A 13959-nucleotide genomic window follows, 5' to 3' on the forward strand; every position below is an offset into this window, starting at 1 on the left:
ACCTGAGAAAAGCACTGGTGTAGGTCACTCAGCCTTGCAATGGAATTTTATCTATCTGTTGTTATTTTTTTGCGGTTTGTATTGCCGGCTTAACGGCTGAGTAGATTCTGCAAACATTTGCTTAATTATATGCTAAGCGTTACCTCACAATAGAGTAGACACCTGACTGCGTTCGTGAGCACTTCGTAGCTACCGATTACACTACATATACATATATTTGGGATGTTCCAAAAAACGTGGTAATACCGTAGATGGCTACTGGTTCGAATGGTAGGCCATTTTTTTATCAATAATATGATTCGTTCGCTCGTACAAACATATTAATGCAGGACTGGCCGCCTGTGAGACGATTTTGAAGTACGAATTTATGTTTAACCTGCACCCCAGGTTTGAATCCGTCGAACTGGCATAAATGGGACGTGGTTGGAACAGGAAACTTTAAGATAATAATACCTGCTCAATCACTGTCGTTGCTAAAGAAACGTTCAAAATATGGATATAAACACGTTCGCCAGAGAAGCGTCGTTGTAAATACATACAAAAGTGTCATCCAAGTGTCTGTTCTCGGAGGACGCAGTTTATCCACAAGGCTATTTCGAGTGTTTGGTATTTCAAATAACTATAACACTTGAAATGAATGCAAGAGTTCGTTAAATGAATTTTGTCTATTTTATATTACATGAGTATATACAGAGCTCCCACGGGAGGGGGAACAATCTGTTGAGCTTTCCTCACTGTTTTGCGAGGCATTTGTTAGAAAAGCGTTTGTAGGTGCATTTACAATAGTATTCTTATTTGGATTAACTTACCTCAACGTTGAGGTGTTTTTAAAACAAATACATAAGGTGACGTCTATTTCCATAGCTGATAGCGCCAATTAGGCATCTGTTGGCAACGGCCGATCGCAGAAGTTACCATAAGCTAGAAATTTCTAAATCCAGCAATGCGTATCATCGAAGATTTCAGTTTATCGAAAGCCCACAGAGCTTCCACGTGCATATAAGGTATGGCAAGCGCTTCGGTTAGAAAGTTGACCATGCGTAGGATTTAAGAAAAGTCCTTTTCTATACAAGCTGCGAATTGTTCAAGTGAGAGTTATTCTGTTACCAAATCTTTAAAGATTGAATGAATAGAAGGCGAACGTTTTGTTTCAGCGCCTTGTTCAGCTGTCATTGCTGATGCCTGACCGGCATATTGAACTAACTAGTGATCTTTTGCAAGTGAGTTGTATGCCGTGAACTGGGCAGTGTAAGGGGGGCTAGCGTACGCTGAACGCGCCGGAGCGGGTGGAGCGGCATATGCCGCGGGGATGGCAGCCGGAGCTGGGGCGGCGTAGGCGGCTGTGGCTGGAGCAGCGTAGGCGGCTGAGGCTGGAGCAGCATAAGCGGCTGAGGCTTGAGCAGTGTAGGCAGCTGAAGCTGGAGCAGCGTAGGCAGCTGAAGCTGGAGCACTGTAGGCGGCTGAAGCTGGAGCAGCGTAGGCGGCTGATGCTGGAGCAGCATATGCCGCTGGGGCTGGTGCATATGCTGCTGCTACCTGCTTCGGCGGGATGATATGCAGATGAAGACTTTGTGGAGGTCCGAAAACGTTTGCGGCAAACGCAGGAACTTTGTGGTCGGCATGAGCCGGAGCGTAGCCAGCAGCCGCGGGTGGTGCTGGTAGAGCATCAGAGAAGCCAACCAAAGTGGCAAACAGGACAAACAGACCAGCGCTGATTCGGATGCACATTTTGTATAGGTTATCTGTTCGTGTTGTCGTGAGCTTCACGATACAACAGCGAGTCGTCTCTATATTGTAGGACTTCTTTGTAAAACGCAACCAAGGTTCGATGGTGATCAATGATAAAACGCTCGTTGATGCCGAAATAGCTCGGTATCGCTGCTAGAGCCGACCTGACTGCCGACTTTGTGTTGGAGAGGTCGAGCCTTTATAGCGGCCACGGGACCACCCTCTTCCCCTTTAGCTCGTCGGCATCGCATCAGTCGTAGCAATACCCGTCGTTCTGGGGTGGCTGGCGTCAGCCGCTACTCCACTACCAACCAATCCCGTAATTCAGTTAGTCTTGTTACTGTTACTACCAGTCGGGGGTACACCGCTGTGCATTTGTACGGGAATGTTCTGTATTGTTATGTTGACGCTGAAGCAGGTCTTTTTTCGGATCAACAGCGATCCCTCATAAGACATCGCTAATTGTCTTGTGTTACCGGTGGTTGTTGTAGCAGAAAAAACAACGATTCCAACCCGGTAGATAGAAGCTGAAACAGCATAAAATCCGGGCATGAAATATAGAAATGGAACAAACAGATTCGCATTAGGAAGATGCATGTGAAATGCTCGATGCAATTCATTAACTTAATAATATGTACATGAAAGTTAAAGTGTTACAGCAGTGGTTAGTAGTAGTAGTATTGGACTTAACAACTCGTTATTCGATTTACGTTCGATTTTTCAGTCTGCACGAGGTGAAATGGATGATCATTTAACGAATGAGGAAGCCTCGCTTGAATATAAACTTGGTAATAAACTGCTCATATTTTCAGGATCGTTCGTCGCAATGTACCAGCAACTAAACGTAAACTTACTTTTTTAGGTTGCGAAAGTGTGACACTTATAACGCAGCCGCTTACAGTGATATCCAGCATAAATGTCTCATTGTTCTACGAGACAGTTTTACATACAACATTATTCAGCGCGAGAATATTTCTTTGTGCTACAGAGCTTTACTGCATCTCTAATTTAGTGATAAAAATTTGTTCGTTACCCTATGCGCGTGGTAGTTAAAGGTCGCCAGTGCCTCTAAGTACACAGTTTCATCGATAAGTGTTATAAAGGCGTTTCGTATATTTTATTTGAACCACGTTTGTGGGACTCCTTGCCATGACGAGTGGCCGTGCATCCACAATCTATTGCCAGTCTTTGACAATAGAGAAAGCTAGTTCTTTCCGAGGCGAAACCTAACGCGTCGTTTTCGCAGTTCGAGCGAAGATCAGCTACTATGTAACTCTCATCACCAGGACTAAAAATTTTTTAACATATGAAGTTAACGGTCCACGGTACTGCCAGTTTTCATGCGGCTGCTGAAAAATTCACTTTAAATGAGGCAAACCTGGATATCTCCAATAGAGTTTATATTTAAATGATTCGAAAAGCCGTTTCTATTGCACCAGAAGTTTTCACATAGAAACTAACAGCCGTTTGGAAGACGCAGAGTAACGATTCCCTAACGGATCGTCTAGAAAAACTCCAATGACTAGCCTTTTTAAAACTTCCTGTACTCCTTTAGGCATTTTGGTCCTTTTTGAGCCCTTATACCCTTATATATATACTTCGAAGCTTTTATTGGGCCGATGAAGTACTTGTGTAGGGTAAAATTTTTAGATATGTGCGTTTATCGCACTTTCTAGTATACATATGACACTGCATATATTTTCCAGCATGTTTATTTCAACTGCCTCTACAACTACAGGTCATTTATATTCAGTTGGATACGTGTTAGTTTCTAGTCAGCTGTGGAGCAGTGTACTACGCCCCGACAAAGAGTTAATTGTTAGGCATATGCTCTTTTGGCATGGTCAAGCCAGCGAAACGCTTCACCCTGTCATTGAATTGTTATGTAATTTTATAAACAACGAACACTATACCTACCAGCAGTTCCCACTGACGAAAGCGCCGATTTGGACACCCTGCGTGCAAGACCGTTATGGGACGACAATTGCTCGTTAACAAAAAAATGATAGCAGTCACTAAAAAAAATCTAACGGAACACAAATCGACCAGAACCTAACGTATATTCAATAGTAGCCCGAATCTGAATAGAAACAGGTGTTCTGTTAGCTTTTATCGTCTATATACATAAAAATATTTAGGTAACTTTAACATCAGAACCTGTAAGTCTTTGAAGAATACGATTGGCCCTTAATTGTGCAATATATATATATAATAACAAAATCCAGTCGGTCTAAGAATTGCCTTCATTTAATATCTAAGACTTTAGCCACTTTATCAATAAACTCCATATACATGTGGAACATGTGCAAACGAATCTTTGAAAAGGAAAAATAACAAAACAATTTTATGTCATAGAGAATATCATGAGTTGCACGTCTGAAACATTGGGCAGCAACATTGGGTTGCAATAGCTGCAACTAAGGACAGATGAAAATACTGTAATAAATAATGTAAATAAAAATAAAATCATTGTGCTTGTGCCTTTTTGCTCTCTAAAAGAATTAAAATTAGGCCAATTTAAAAATAGTTAATCATCTGACTCTAAATACCCATTTCCTAAAATATAAGTAGAAATAAGGAGAAAGTTCTAAAGCCATAAACAACACCCAGTTGTGGAACACGCCCAGATGTGCTTTAGGTAAAGCTCACAAATCATAAGACATGTAAAGTAATAATAGTTTGGACTAGGGCTGAGTATCGACATCTCGTATAGACGTGATGCGTGCTGAACCATTGTTAATACGGCAATGAAATTTACATTGATCGGAAGTACCCGATCAGCTGATATAAAGAGGTCAAGTACTTTGAAGTACTCAGCGAGTTTTGGTTGGAAAACGAAAGCAAGACCTTTCAATTGCTAGTGCCGTTCCGTCACTAAAATCTGTTAAGTCAACAGATATCTCTACGACTAGTATCAGCTAGGAAAGAACGGTTTACGCAGTGTGATATGGCCAAATTGTATCAGAGCCTTAACCAAAATTCATCTCTACTATGGAACCAATCTTTGTATGTGTTCAAATTATATTTGTAACGCTATGTGCCGCAGAGTTTGCGATGCAAGGAGAAATATAATATTGGTCTCTATTTAAGTAACGCTTGCGGCGCCTCTGCAGTGTAAATAAAAGATTGGCCAAACTAGTTTTAATCGGTTTATTGCTTATCGATACGAATAACGCATCAAAATGCATACCTTTGGCTCTTATCGAATATTTTTCCCCAACTACGATGATGCTATCCGTAAACGTTTTGACAGTTAGATGTGACGTACGTTACTCTAAAAAGTTCAAAATAAGGCTGTTCCATCTAACTTCCATTTCGTCTATCCTTTTCGTTCAGCCATCGGTCTTCTTGAAAGGTCGAGAACTACTACAGTCTGATCTGTGATGTCCGTTGTTCTTGCAGTCAATAAGGCGGCATAGCCACCCTTGACACCGCAACACCGTTGTCTCCTTGACACCACTACATCGACCAGCATCAAGATTTGTGCAAGTCAAACTAACTGAGTCGAACGATGACTATCAATATCGTCCGAGAAAAAGCTGAATAATTTGATTGTGACTATAAAAAAAAAAAACATTTATATGTGACAACTTTGTTGCTTCCTCTAAAAATTAGGTACAATAAAGGTCACCGTTTCCCTTATAAGTTTCATTGCGGCAGATTTAAGTGTTGCAGATATATTATAATGCTAGGAAACAATGTGGTACTCGAGTCCAGTAGTCAATCTATGATAAAACACTTGCTGTATGTTTACAAAATACAGTTTATTTAATCATTTGAATAGCGTAGGTATTCGTAAGGGTCCGCGTTTCCTCGAAATAACAACAAACCATTTATAGAAGGAAGGTTTAAATAAGACTGATTATTCCCCTTTTCGAAAAACCGTTATAATTTATAGGTTTATAATTAATATACAGTAATAGATGGCTTTAGCTTAGCTCTATGAACCTTTGGTAGCGGTAGTCTACTAAAGATGTCCTCTGCATATTAGGTAAAACTATTTTTCATCATTTGGAGAAGTTTCAGCGCTAAAAAGTGCTGTCTCCTAGGACAGTTATGACAGCTTTAGCGACGTATAATGATTGAACATTGCAAAGCAGATCGGTCCACTATTATAATAATCTGTCGGAATTAGGATGGCTTAACAAAAATGATTCGATTACCAGAAAGTATTAAAGAGTGGTGGTATCACTGTGTCGTAATTGGTTAAATTTTTCTAACTTTTTTTTTGGCTATATTTAAATTTGGATTTGTGCAGGGGATCTCAAATCAAGCGGCCGAGCTCTACTTACTTTAGTTTGTGTCACATCAATATGCACGCTTACTCAGTACCTTGAAGATAGGAAAACATTTCATGAAAAGCTATATAGAAGACTTCTTCCGACAGCTTTCCTTCCGGTCGACATTTCGACGTCGACGATAAATTATAAGGTTATATGGATCACGCTGCGTTTAGTGCGAAGCGTTTTTTTTGTATATGTATTTTTACCAAGTATAGTCTTATGCAACTAATGCAGTCGTATTCTGCATTGTAGAATTCTGCTCAGGGTTCTCTATTGTAGAAAGTTGCTCAGGTCAAATAAGGTAACTCATGCGAACCTTATCTGTTTCTCGTCTGGCCCTTCCGTGCCGTCCGCGTACGTGTAGAAATGCATGATATGCTATTACTTCTGCAACGTTTACATAATTTCAACAAGTACAATAACGCAAAGTACTACACGCTGACATTTCCGGTGTATGTTGAAGCGGGAACGTCTCTAGAAATTTCGATCGATTAAACTTCAAATCATTGATGTGCCTCTATCTAGGCATGATTCATTAGCTTTCACCTTACGGATCGTAGTAATCGCGCGAAACATATCCATCACAAAGTCATTTAGCAAACAAATTTTGCATTTTTCTTTACTTAGTAAGCGTTTATGAAGCGAGTGAATATTGCTTTATTCAGAAAGTGCGTCAATTTACAACAACACAGATGTCCATTTTTACGAGCCTTCTGTCGACCATCGTCAAAAGGCCTACAGAATTTATTAGCTACAGAAAAATCTACAGCAGTTTTATTTCTTTGACCAATCGGCTAAAGCATTTGGTGATTTTTTTTCTTTTTCGACAGAAACTCTTACGTATTGATGACAGGGTTGATATCTGCAGTGTGGAATGAGCATTTCAACAAAACCTTGCGGTAGTTAGCGCCATTACTATCTCATTAGTTATAGCGAAGTTTGAGGCAAATTGAATTTCTAAGTTGCAGGTGTATAAGCTGTAACGGCAGGATTACTTCCTGGCAGACATCGCGTCAGCTTTAAATCCAATTGGGTATCCTATAGTCAGCGGACCTTGTTAAGCACTCGTTTGTTATAAGATTTCAAAATAAAGAAACTTTTCGAATCAAATATGTCCATAGTTGCATGAGATGAAGTCAGCTAATAAGTAATGCCTAATAGGTTGAATAATAAACGAAAAGAAGTGCAAGCATCATACTCGTATTTAATCGAAATATAATTTATGGCCGTGCTTTTCCAGAAGGCTTAAATAACTAGCAGGGAGTTTAGCATGTAAATAAAGTAACGATAAATTAAAGAACAGGCTTTCTAATTTCTAGCTTGGTTCTAAATTACACTGGATCATTCATTACGTCAGTTATCGGCTGTCGCTGCTGTGAAATCAGTTTTCGTTCGATTTGGATCACCAGGCAAGATAAATATCGCTTTTTTTTTTTAATAAAGCATCATAATTTATTCATGTATTTTACGCAATTCTTGCATACATTGTCTATACAAGAAGTTGAGTATTTTTCTTAACTTATCATTTATACTCAACTTTTTTTTTTTATTCACAGCAACATGTTCGGTCGTATGATATTGCCGTGACACAATTGTGACTTCGTTTGAGTTTATATTCTCCATTTGTTAATTAATCACAAAGATTTCCTTTAGTATGTATAATCGTATACAGCAATTCTATGGTAATAACTATCTCTAGCTGGGTTAGGTGTTATATATAAGGGAAGACTTCGTGATTAATTAAAAAACGGTTCAAAAAAAGGTCGTAGTGATTCTCAAATACGACAAGCGGCTGACCTTACCTTGAAATTTCTAAACCAAGACCTGTGGTTGCGAGTAAATACTTTCCTAAATTTGAAAATGTCGTATAATTCTTGGGATAAGCTGAAAGCTACTAACACCATCCACGGCTACCAGTGGGTTCGTCATATATCATTGATTTTTTTAGACAGAGGCTGAAATCTTTATGTCTATTACCGTTCTCGTTAGGCAGCATTTACATATATAGTTCTCTACGTATCCATGCGCTGTCGAAAATCCCAAAAACGAGGATCGATTCAGGGAACCGCCGCCTCGTCGTTCGTGCAGTCTTTGCTATATCAACATATGCTCGTGTAGGTGAAGAGTCTCCCGGATCATAGATGGATGTATGGAACGCCTAGTAAGGTCTTTGGGCATATGTACCTACATAGCAGCGTTACGTTCCTCGGCCAGTCGCTGACGTGTGCTGCTTCAATAGTTGCTTGACGACCTTTAGTATAAAAACACAATTTCCGTCTTTTCAAATTCGCTGTTTTTAAGCAACGTGATAAATTTGATGATGTCTGCTCTCCAAGCAGTCGCCGTTCGCGGGCAGCAGTACGGTCGTACGCTCCTCTACAATACACCTCTTACAAACCTGGCTCGTAGCAGAGTTTCTTTCCATCTTATGTCCTCATGGGCGGAATAGATTTTTGCATCGCACTAAAACTGGTCTAAGCCGGCACCGCCATTGAATTGATACCTGGCAGAACGTGCGAGTTTCCAAGGCCTTCAACATCCTTGGCGGCGTCGTCGTGCGACGACTTGTACGTGTATGATGAGGAAACGTAGATAATTGTGCAAAAAAGTTCATACTCGCTAGCATGATCGCTCGAAAATGTAAGACATTCTTGTGCGCTAGATGTATGCGGCAATGACCGTCCTGTTGACGCAATCTAACCTTCTTAAAAAAGTGAGCCACATGCATGTCAATTTCTATTCTGCACAGCAAAAACCTAAAAGTAACCCCACAGACATAATGGGTCGTTATCTAGCAGTCGTTATTACGATTACTGTTACTTGTCAATATCAATGGAATACGGCCGTAGTTGAGTGGCCAGAGTAACGACCTGCCGCACCGATAAGTGGCCAGCTTCGGTTCTCGTTTCGATGTTTATTAATTTCTCATAGTGTATCTTTGCTTTGGACGACGGCCGTAACCTTATTTGTCGTGACATAATTGAAGGCACTGACCATTCTGGTGAATCTGGCTCTGTTTCTCATGTTGCCAAGGGCATATTAAAAGACTGATCCCGCAACGATCATTGCTCCTTTATGACGCTTTTAATGACGTCGATTAGGTTACAATGGCTTGTCATATACCTGCCTAATAAAATAGTACACCTTTTTTTTTCTGGAAGAGAGCATACCACCGTTAAATGTTAATTGCCTTCAAAATTTAAGTCAGTACTGGAATTAGGTGGTCCATTCGAGGTAATGGCTTGATTAAAAAGTTACACCCAAATACGCAGAAAATGATCTGAATGAATCGCATCTGATCAGTACCAAGGACTATCCGAACAATGTGACACGTTATTATTATCGTTACTATTACTCAATAGTGTAATTTCTATCGAATTATTGACAGCCATGTGTAAAGTATGTCGGGCTAATCTGGTAAAATTATCTCGAATCTATAAAATATATACATAGGCGACTATGTAGTATGAAGAATCAATTTTGAACGTGAAAGCTAATGGAAGACAGATTTACGAAGAACAGCTATCTGTTACTGCAGGCGCTTCACGATCACGATAATCGTGTCGATCATTTTATTAAGTGATAATTTTTGAGCTGTACACCTATTGTAGCTGGGTGGTGGAAAGAAGACGGTATTGAAATGCGTTTTCATGTGGCCAACTACGCATTAAGTAGCAATGTACTGCCGTTCGTTGCTAGATTTCGAAATTTAGGTACTATCATAGAAACCTGATTTTACATACCGGTATATTATCGTTATATACCTAAGAGACAATAGTTTTCATCTTAAACATTCAAGTATATCTTGCTTGTGCTGCTCAATCTGTGGCACTGTGCATTTTTATGTGCCCAGGCAAAAATTTGTCTTTAACAGCCATTAGATTGAGAACTGCGCAGTAACTTGCGCAAAAGTGACATGGCTAGAGAGGTAAGCGATCTGAAAACTATAATTCCAAATTCACTCAGTCGGGCCTAGAAGTCGCAAATACAGAGCAAGCCACTCCCTTATTTTCATAACAGGCGTCTTGATATTTTAGACAATAATGCTATACCCTCGGTAATGGCAACTGAAGTTAATTCCTCTAAATATTTGGCCGTATCGAACGGTAAACTTATCAGTTACTTTTTCCTACTGAAAACCTCTACGAACGCTATAATCTGGTCGAACCAAGCTTTGTTGAATAATCAAAGAAGGAGCGAATTAACTACCTGATAGGAATGGCAGTGCCTGGAAAACGCCAGCCGAATTCGAAGCATGTATAGAACCGAGCACGAATCTGACAGTTTTCAATGTTTATATGGCAATTTTAACTGTTAAGACTAAACAGGTTTAAATGTTGAAAATACAGAGAGCTCATCGTCTGACCGGTAGGCGACTGCTTGGAAGTTTTTTCTATCAACAACGTTCCAGTCCATATATCATGTTCCTAAGATCAAACAAATAGAGTTTTCCCAGATGCTTTCTCATACACCCGTTTAAGAAACTTACCTCCTTTCTTAGCTAGGAAAAATATTTGATCTGCGTCCAATAAAATTTTTATATATCAATCGGATTTATAAATATCAAAGGCTTCTAAAAGGGACACCAACCCAGATACGTTGGACCGGCTTTGTTGGGTTTGCCAGCTGAGTGTTTTAGATTTCTAACTTATTACTTTAATTAAAGTTCGGCAGCAGTTGCTACCATCTGAGTCGTTACTGTTCAGCTTACTATTTCAGTTAGTTAGCTTACCGGGCATTTTTTTTGCTGAACAACTTGAGGAACTGGACACCATCCATGTAACTCTAGCCTTGAAGCGATAAGCGCCGGGACCCAGAAGCTAGAGCAGAGGGATTCTGACATCTAAAAAGGTAAGTAAAGACCCCATTATTTTACTCTACACATAATAACTGCTTTTTGTACGAACTAGTAAATCGAAGCATTGTATGTCGCGTAAGCGTGATGGATGTTTCAATCCATGGCAAGCCGACGGTTGTTTGCGATAATCGAACAATGTCAGACATGAACAATTCCGGTGAAATTTAGCACTTTTTCCGTGCACGCCGTATAACCGAATCAGGCAACCGCTGTTGATTGCGCCCCTTTTCCATTTGTTTTAGCTTGATACTTTCCCAGTCATAAGCAACAAATTGTGAATGTTCTTCCGTGTACTTGCACAGAAACTTTCAGGGTCGTTGCAGATTTAGAACTGCGCACAGCTGAAACACACGCTTGTAAAACGGTTCTTTTCAAGACGTGGAATAGCTAAAGCTCAGAGACCTTCGAAAGCTTAGAGAGAGAAGCCGAGTGGAAAATGGAAAAATCGTAAGCTGGGTTAGGATTATGAAAAGAGCGGATGAAAAGATAGGAGGCAGGTGGGCCAAGATCGAACCTGGGGGTGATGGGGTGCCTGTGTGTTTTCTTGATATACCTACTCTGATCCGACGATCCCCTATAATCGTCTATATTTTAGCCTTGACACTTAGTAAATCCGATTCATTGTCAGCTGGGCGTTGATCGTGAGTAGTGACGCTAGATTGTCTTGAAGCAAAAATTTCATTTTAGATTTGTCTGGAAGATAAGGACTTCAATGCGATAAGCTGAAACGTTATGAAAGCAATACAAAGTAATTTAATATTCTCAGATAGTCCAAATTAAATTAACATTCATATTGGAATATTATACTAATATTCGAAAAATATAATATCTCACAGTTACATGCTGGTGCGGTGGTGATATTGTTCGAACGTTCGATTACGTTACCATAGCGCTCAGTTTTATAACTTGCAGCCTCCATTACGGTGTTGCCTTTGTCACAGAATCTATCACTTGAAACCGTTATAAAATATTTGTTATTTTCAGTAAAAGTCAAAGAAATACGGGCATATGCTGACTAAAAGTATGTGTTGGGCAGATACTAGCTTTAGAAGTTAGCTGCTTCATTAATCATTATAGTAGTATGAAGAACAATACTACGTATCAAACCTTGACTTATCTCGAAAGAGGAGCCATGAATATATCTATCTATAACGAGCCTTCCAAACACCAAAGATAATATATGTGCAGTACAGGTACAAGTTTCCTATTTAGTTCTCACTGATCCTCTAATATGTATCGCCCACTTTTCGAGACATGCATATATTGAAGCTCCGATACACATACTCCATGTAGAGGTGACTATTTCATTTAATTCTGCTTCTTTAATTCGTTTAATTCTATATCTCTTCCTGACATCACTATGTTGAAAACTAAACAGGCTGGTGATCTCTAAAGCGACCAGAAGAGCTTCAGGGGCAAAACATGGTGAGAGGCGGGATAGGTGTTGGCTAATGGTTCCCGTAACAAAACCAACCGTCCTGACCATGTCGGTTTTTTGCCTTTTTTCTTTTTCTCTCTGGGGGCACATAGAAATATCGAAGCAGTTTGCACATGGGATGATGAGGTCACACAAGGGAACCATACTCTCACAACGTCACAATCGCTTGTTGGCAAGCGAACCAAACAAAATAACAGGTCGACCGCCGCCGCGTATCTATTTCGCCAGCAACAAACATTGGCCAATCCTCGGAGAGCTTTGCCCGGTGAAGAATAGAGCCCAACGGACAATCATTAGTAAAGGCCATAGTACAGATACGGCAGGAAAAGGCTTCGTGAAGGCTGAAAACCGACAGCCAGCTAAACGCACAATGCTAAAACGCTAACGAGGTGTAAAGGAGTGATTCTGTGTTATGCCCGATAGCTCCGGAATGGGAATACGGTTAGGTGGTGTCGAATCCCGCTAGTGAAAGTAAACGTTTGGCGGTACGAAAGTCAGCTGTTTCAGGCTTTATAATCTACACTGTCTCATTTGAAAGACCATTTTTAGTAAAGAATAGAGCTGTAACTTGTGCTCCATAGTAAGACATGTTACATGTGGAACATTATATGTTGTGCGCGTGCAGATGATGGCTTTGGTCAGAATAACAAAGATAAAAGGTATAGCTTCAATACAAAGGTACAATTGGATATTAGTATAACTGTTTATTTACGATATGGCACGTAACAGGTTATAACAGCTGTTACGACTGATAAATTTAAATAAGTTCTTTGTAAATTTCAACACTTCTTTTCATACAAAAGCACAAAAAACACAAAATGCTTATTACATACGTCTATGTCATTAAACTATAGAGGGACTGCCGGTTTCTACGTGTGTCTGCAGGGGTTTGAAGCAGAAAGCAGATATTAAATATTGGCGTTTTACTGCACGTTTGGTCTACTTTGAATAAGAGATGCAGAAACGATCATCAATAATTTCTGGTTTATTTGAGCGATCAGATATTATGATACCGTTCTGCTGAAATTTACCTTTTCCAAAATATAATCAACTAAATTAGAGAATTGATTCAGAACTAGATTTAAATGATTTCCATTATATTACGGAAAATAACTCAAGCACACATACCGTTTCCAACGGTAAAAAGAGCCATCTCTTATCATACATGCGTTACCGGGTTCTATTTAATAAGCTCTCAATTACAACCGCCGGGAACCCGATGAAATCTGCTTCCACCTAATTATGTAGGTTAATTATAAATGTATACGCCGTACTTGGTCCATTATCAGTGGACGAGCGCGACCTTTAACGAAAGGCCTGGCAGCTGTCACAACAGACATGAACAGACCCGAAGTTTTAAGTCTCGTATGATGTTTCACTATAGAACTCAGAACCACAAAAAAGCACTAATCTGTTCATCGACTAAGAACACGTTGTCTAAGCGTACACTACGTATTCTCTGCGTGGGAAACTGCTGGAAAAGGCCGACCAGAAAATGGGGCCAGAGAAAAAATGCCTTTTTTGCAGCTGACTACTGCGGGTGCCATCAAATGTCAAAGCAAGCAAAACCTAGACATAGTTTATTAAATGGCTGTGTCACCTGTCAACCTGATACCATGTAGAATGGCCGGCACCATCGATCCGAGCAAAAG

General features: G+C 39.9%; 1 protein-coding gene across 1 annotated transcript; it reads right to left on the minus strand.

The window, feature by feature from the left end:
* Positions 1-650: 650 nt before the first annotated feature.
* On the minus strand, positions 651-5197 carry LOC111251026 (uncharacterized). The gene is made up of 2 exons (XM_022807188.2): positions 4919-5197; positions 651-2255 (listed from the first exon to the last, which is right to left on the minus strand). Exon 2 carries the CDS (start codon positions 1726-1728, stop codon positions 1204-1206), a length of 525 nt encoding a protein of 174 aa, XP_022662923.1. The 5' UTR covers positions 1729-2255; positions 4919-5197; the 3' UTR covers positions 651-1203.
* Positions 5198-13959: the final 8762 nt, after the last annotated feature.

The sequence above is a fragment of the Varroa destructor genome, unplaced genomic scaffold (assembly GCF_002443255.2).
Source record: "Varroa destructor unplaced genomic scaffold, Vdes_3.0 BEIS01000005.1, whole genome shotgun sequence".
NCBI classification, from domain to species: Eukaryota; Metazoa; Arthropoda; class Arachnida; order Mesostigmata; family Varroidae; genus Varroa; species Varroa destructor.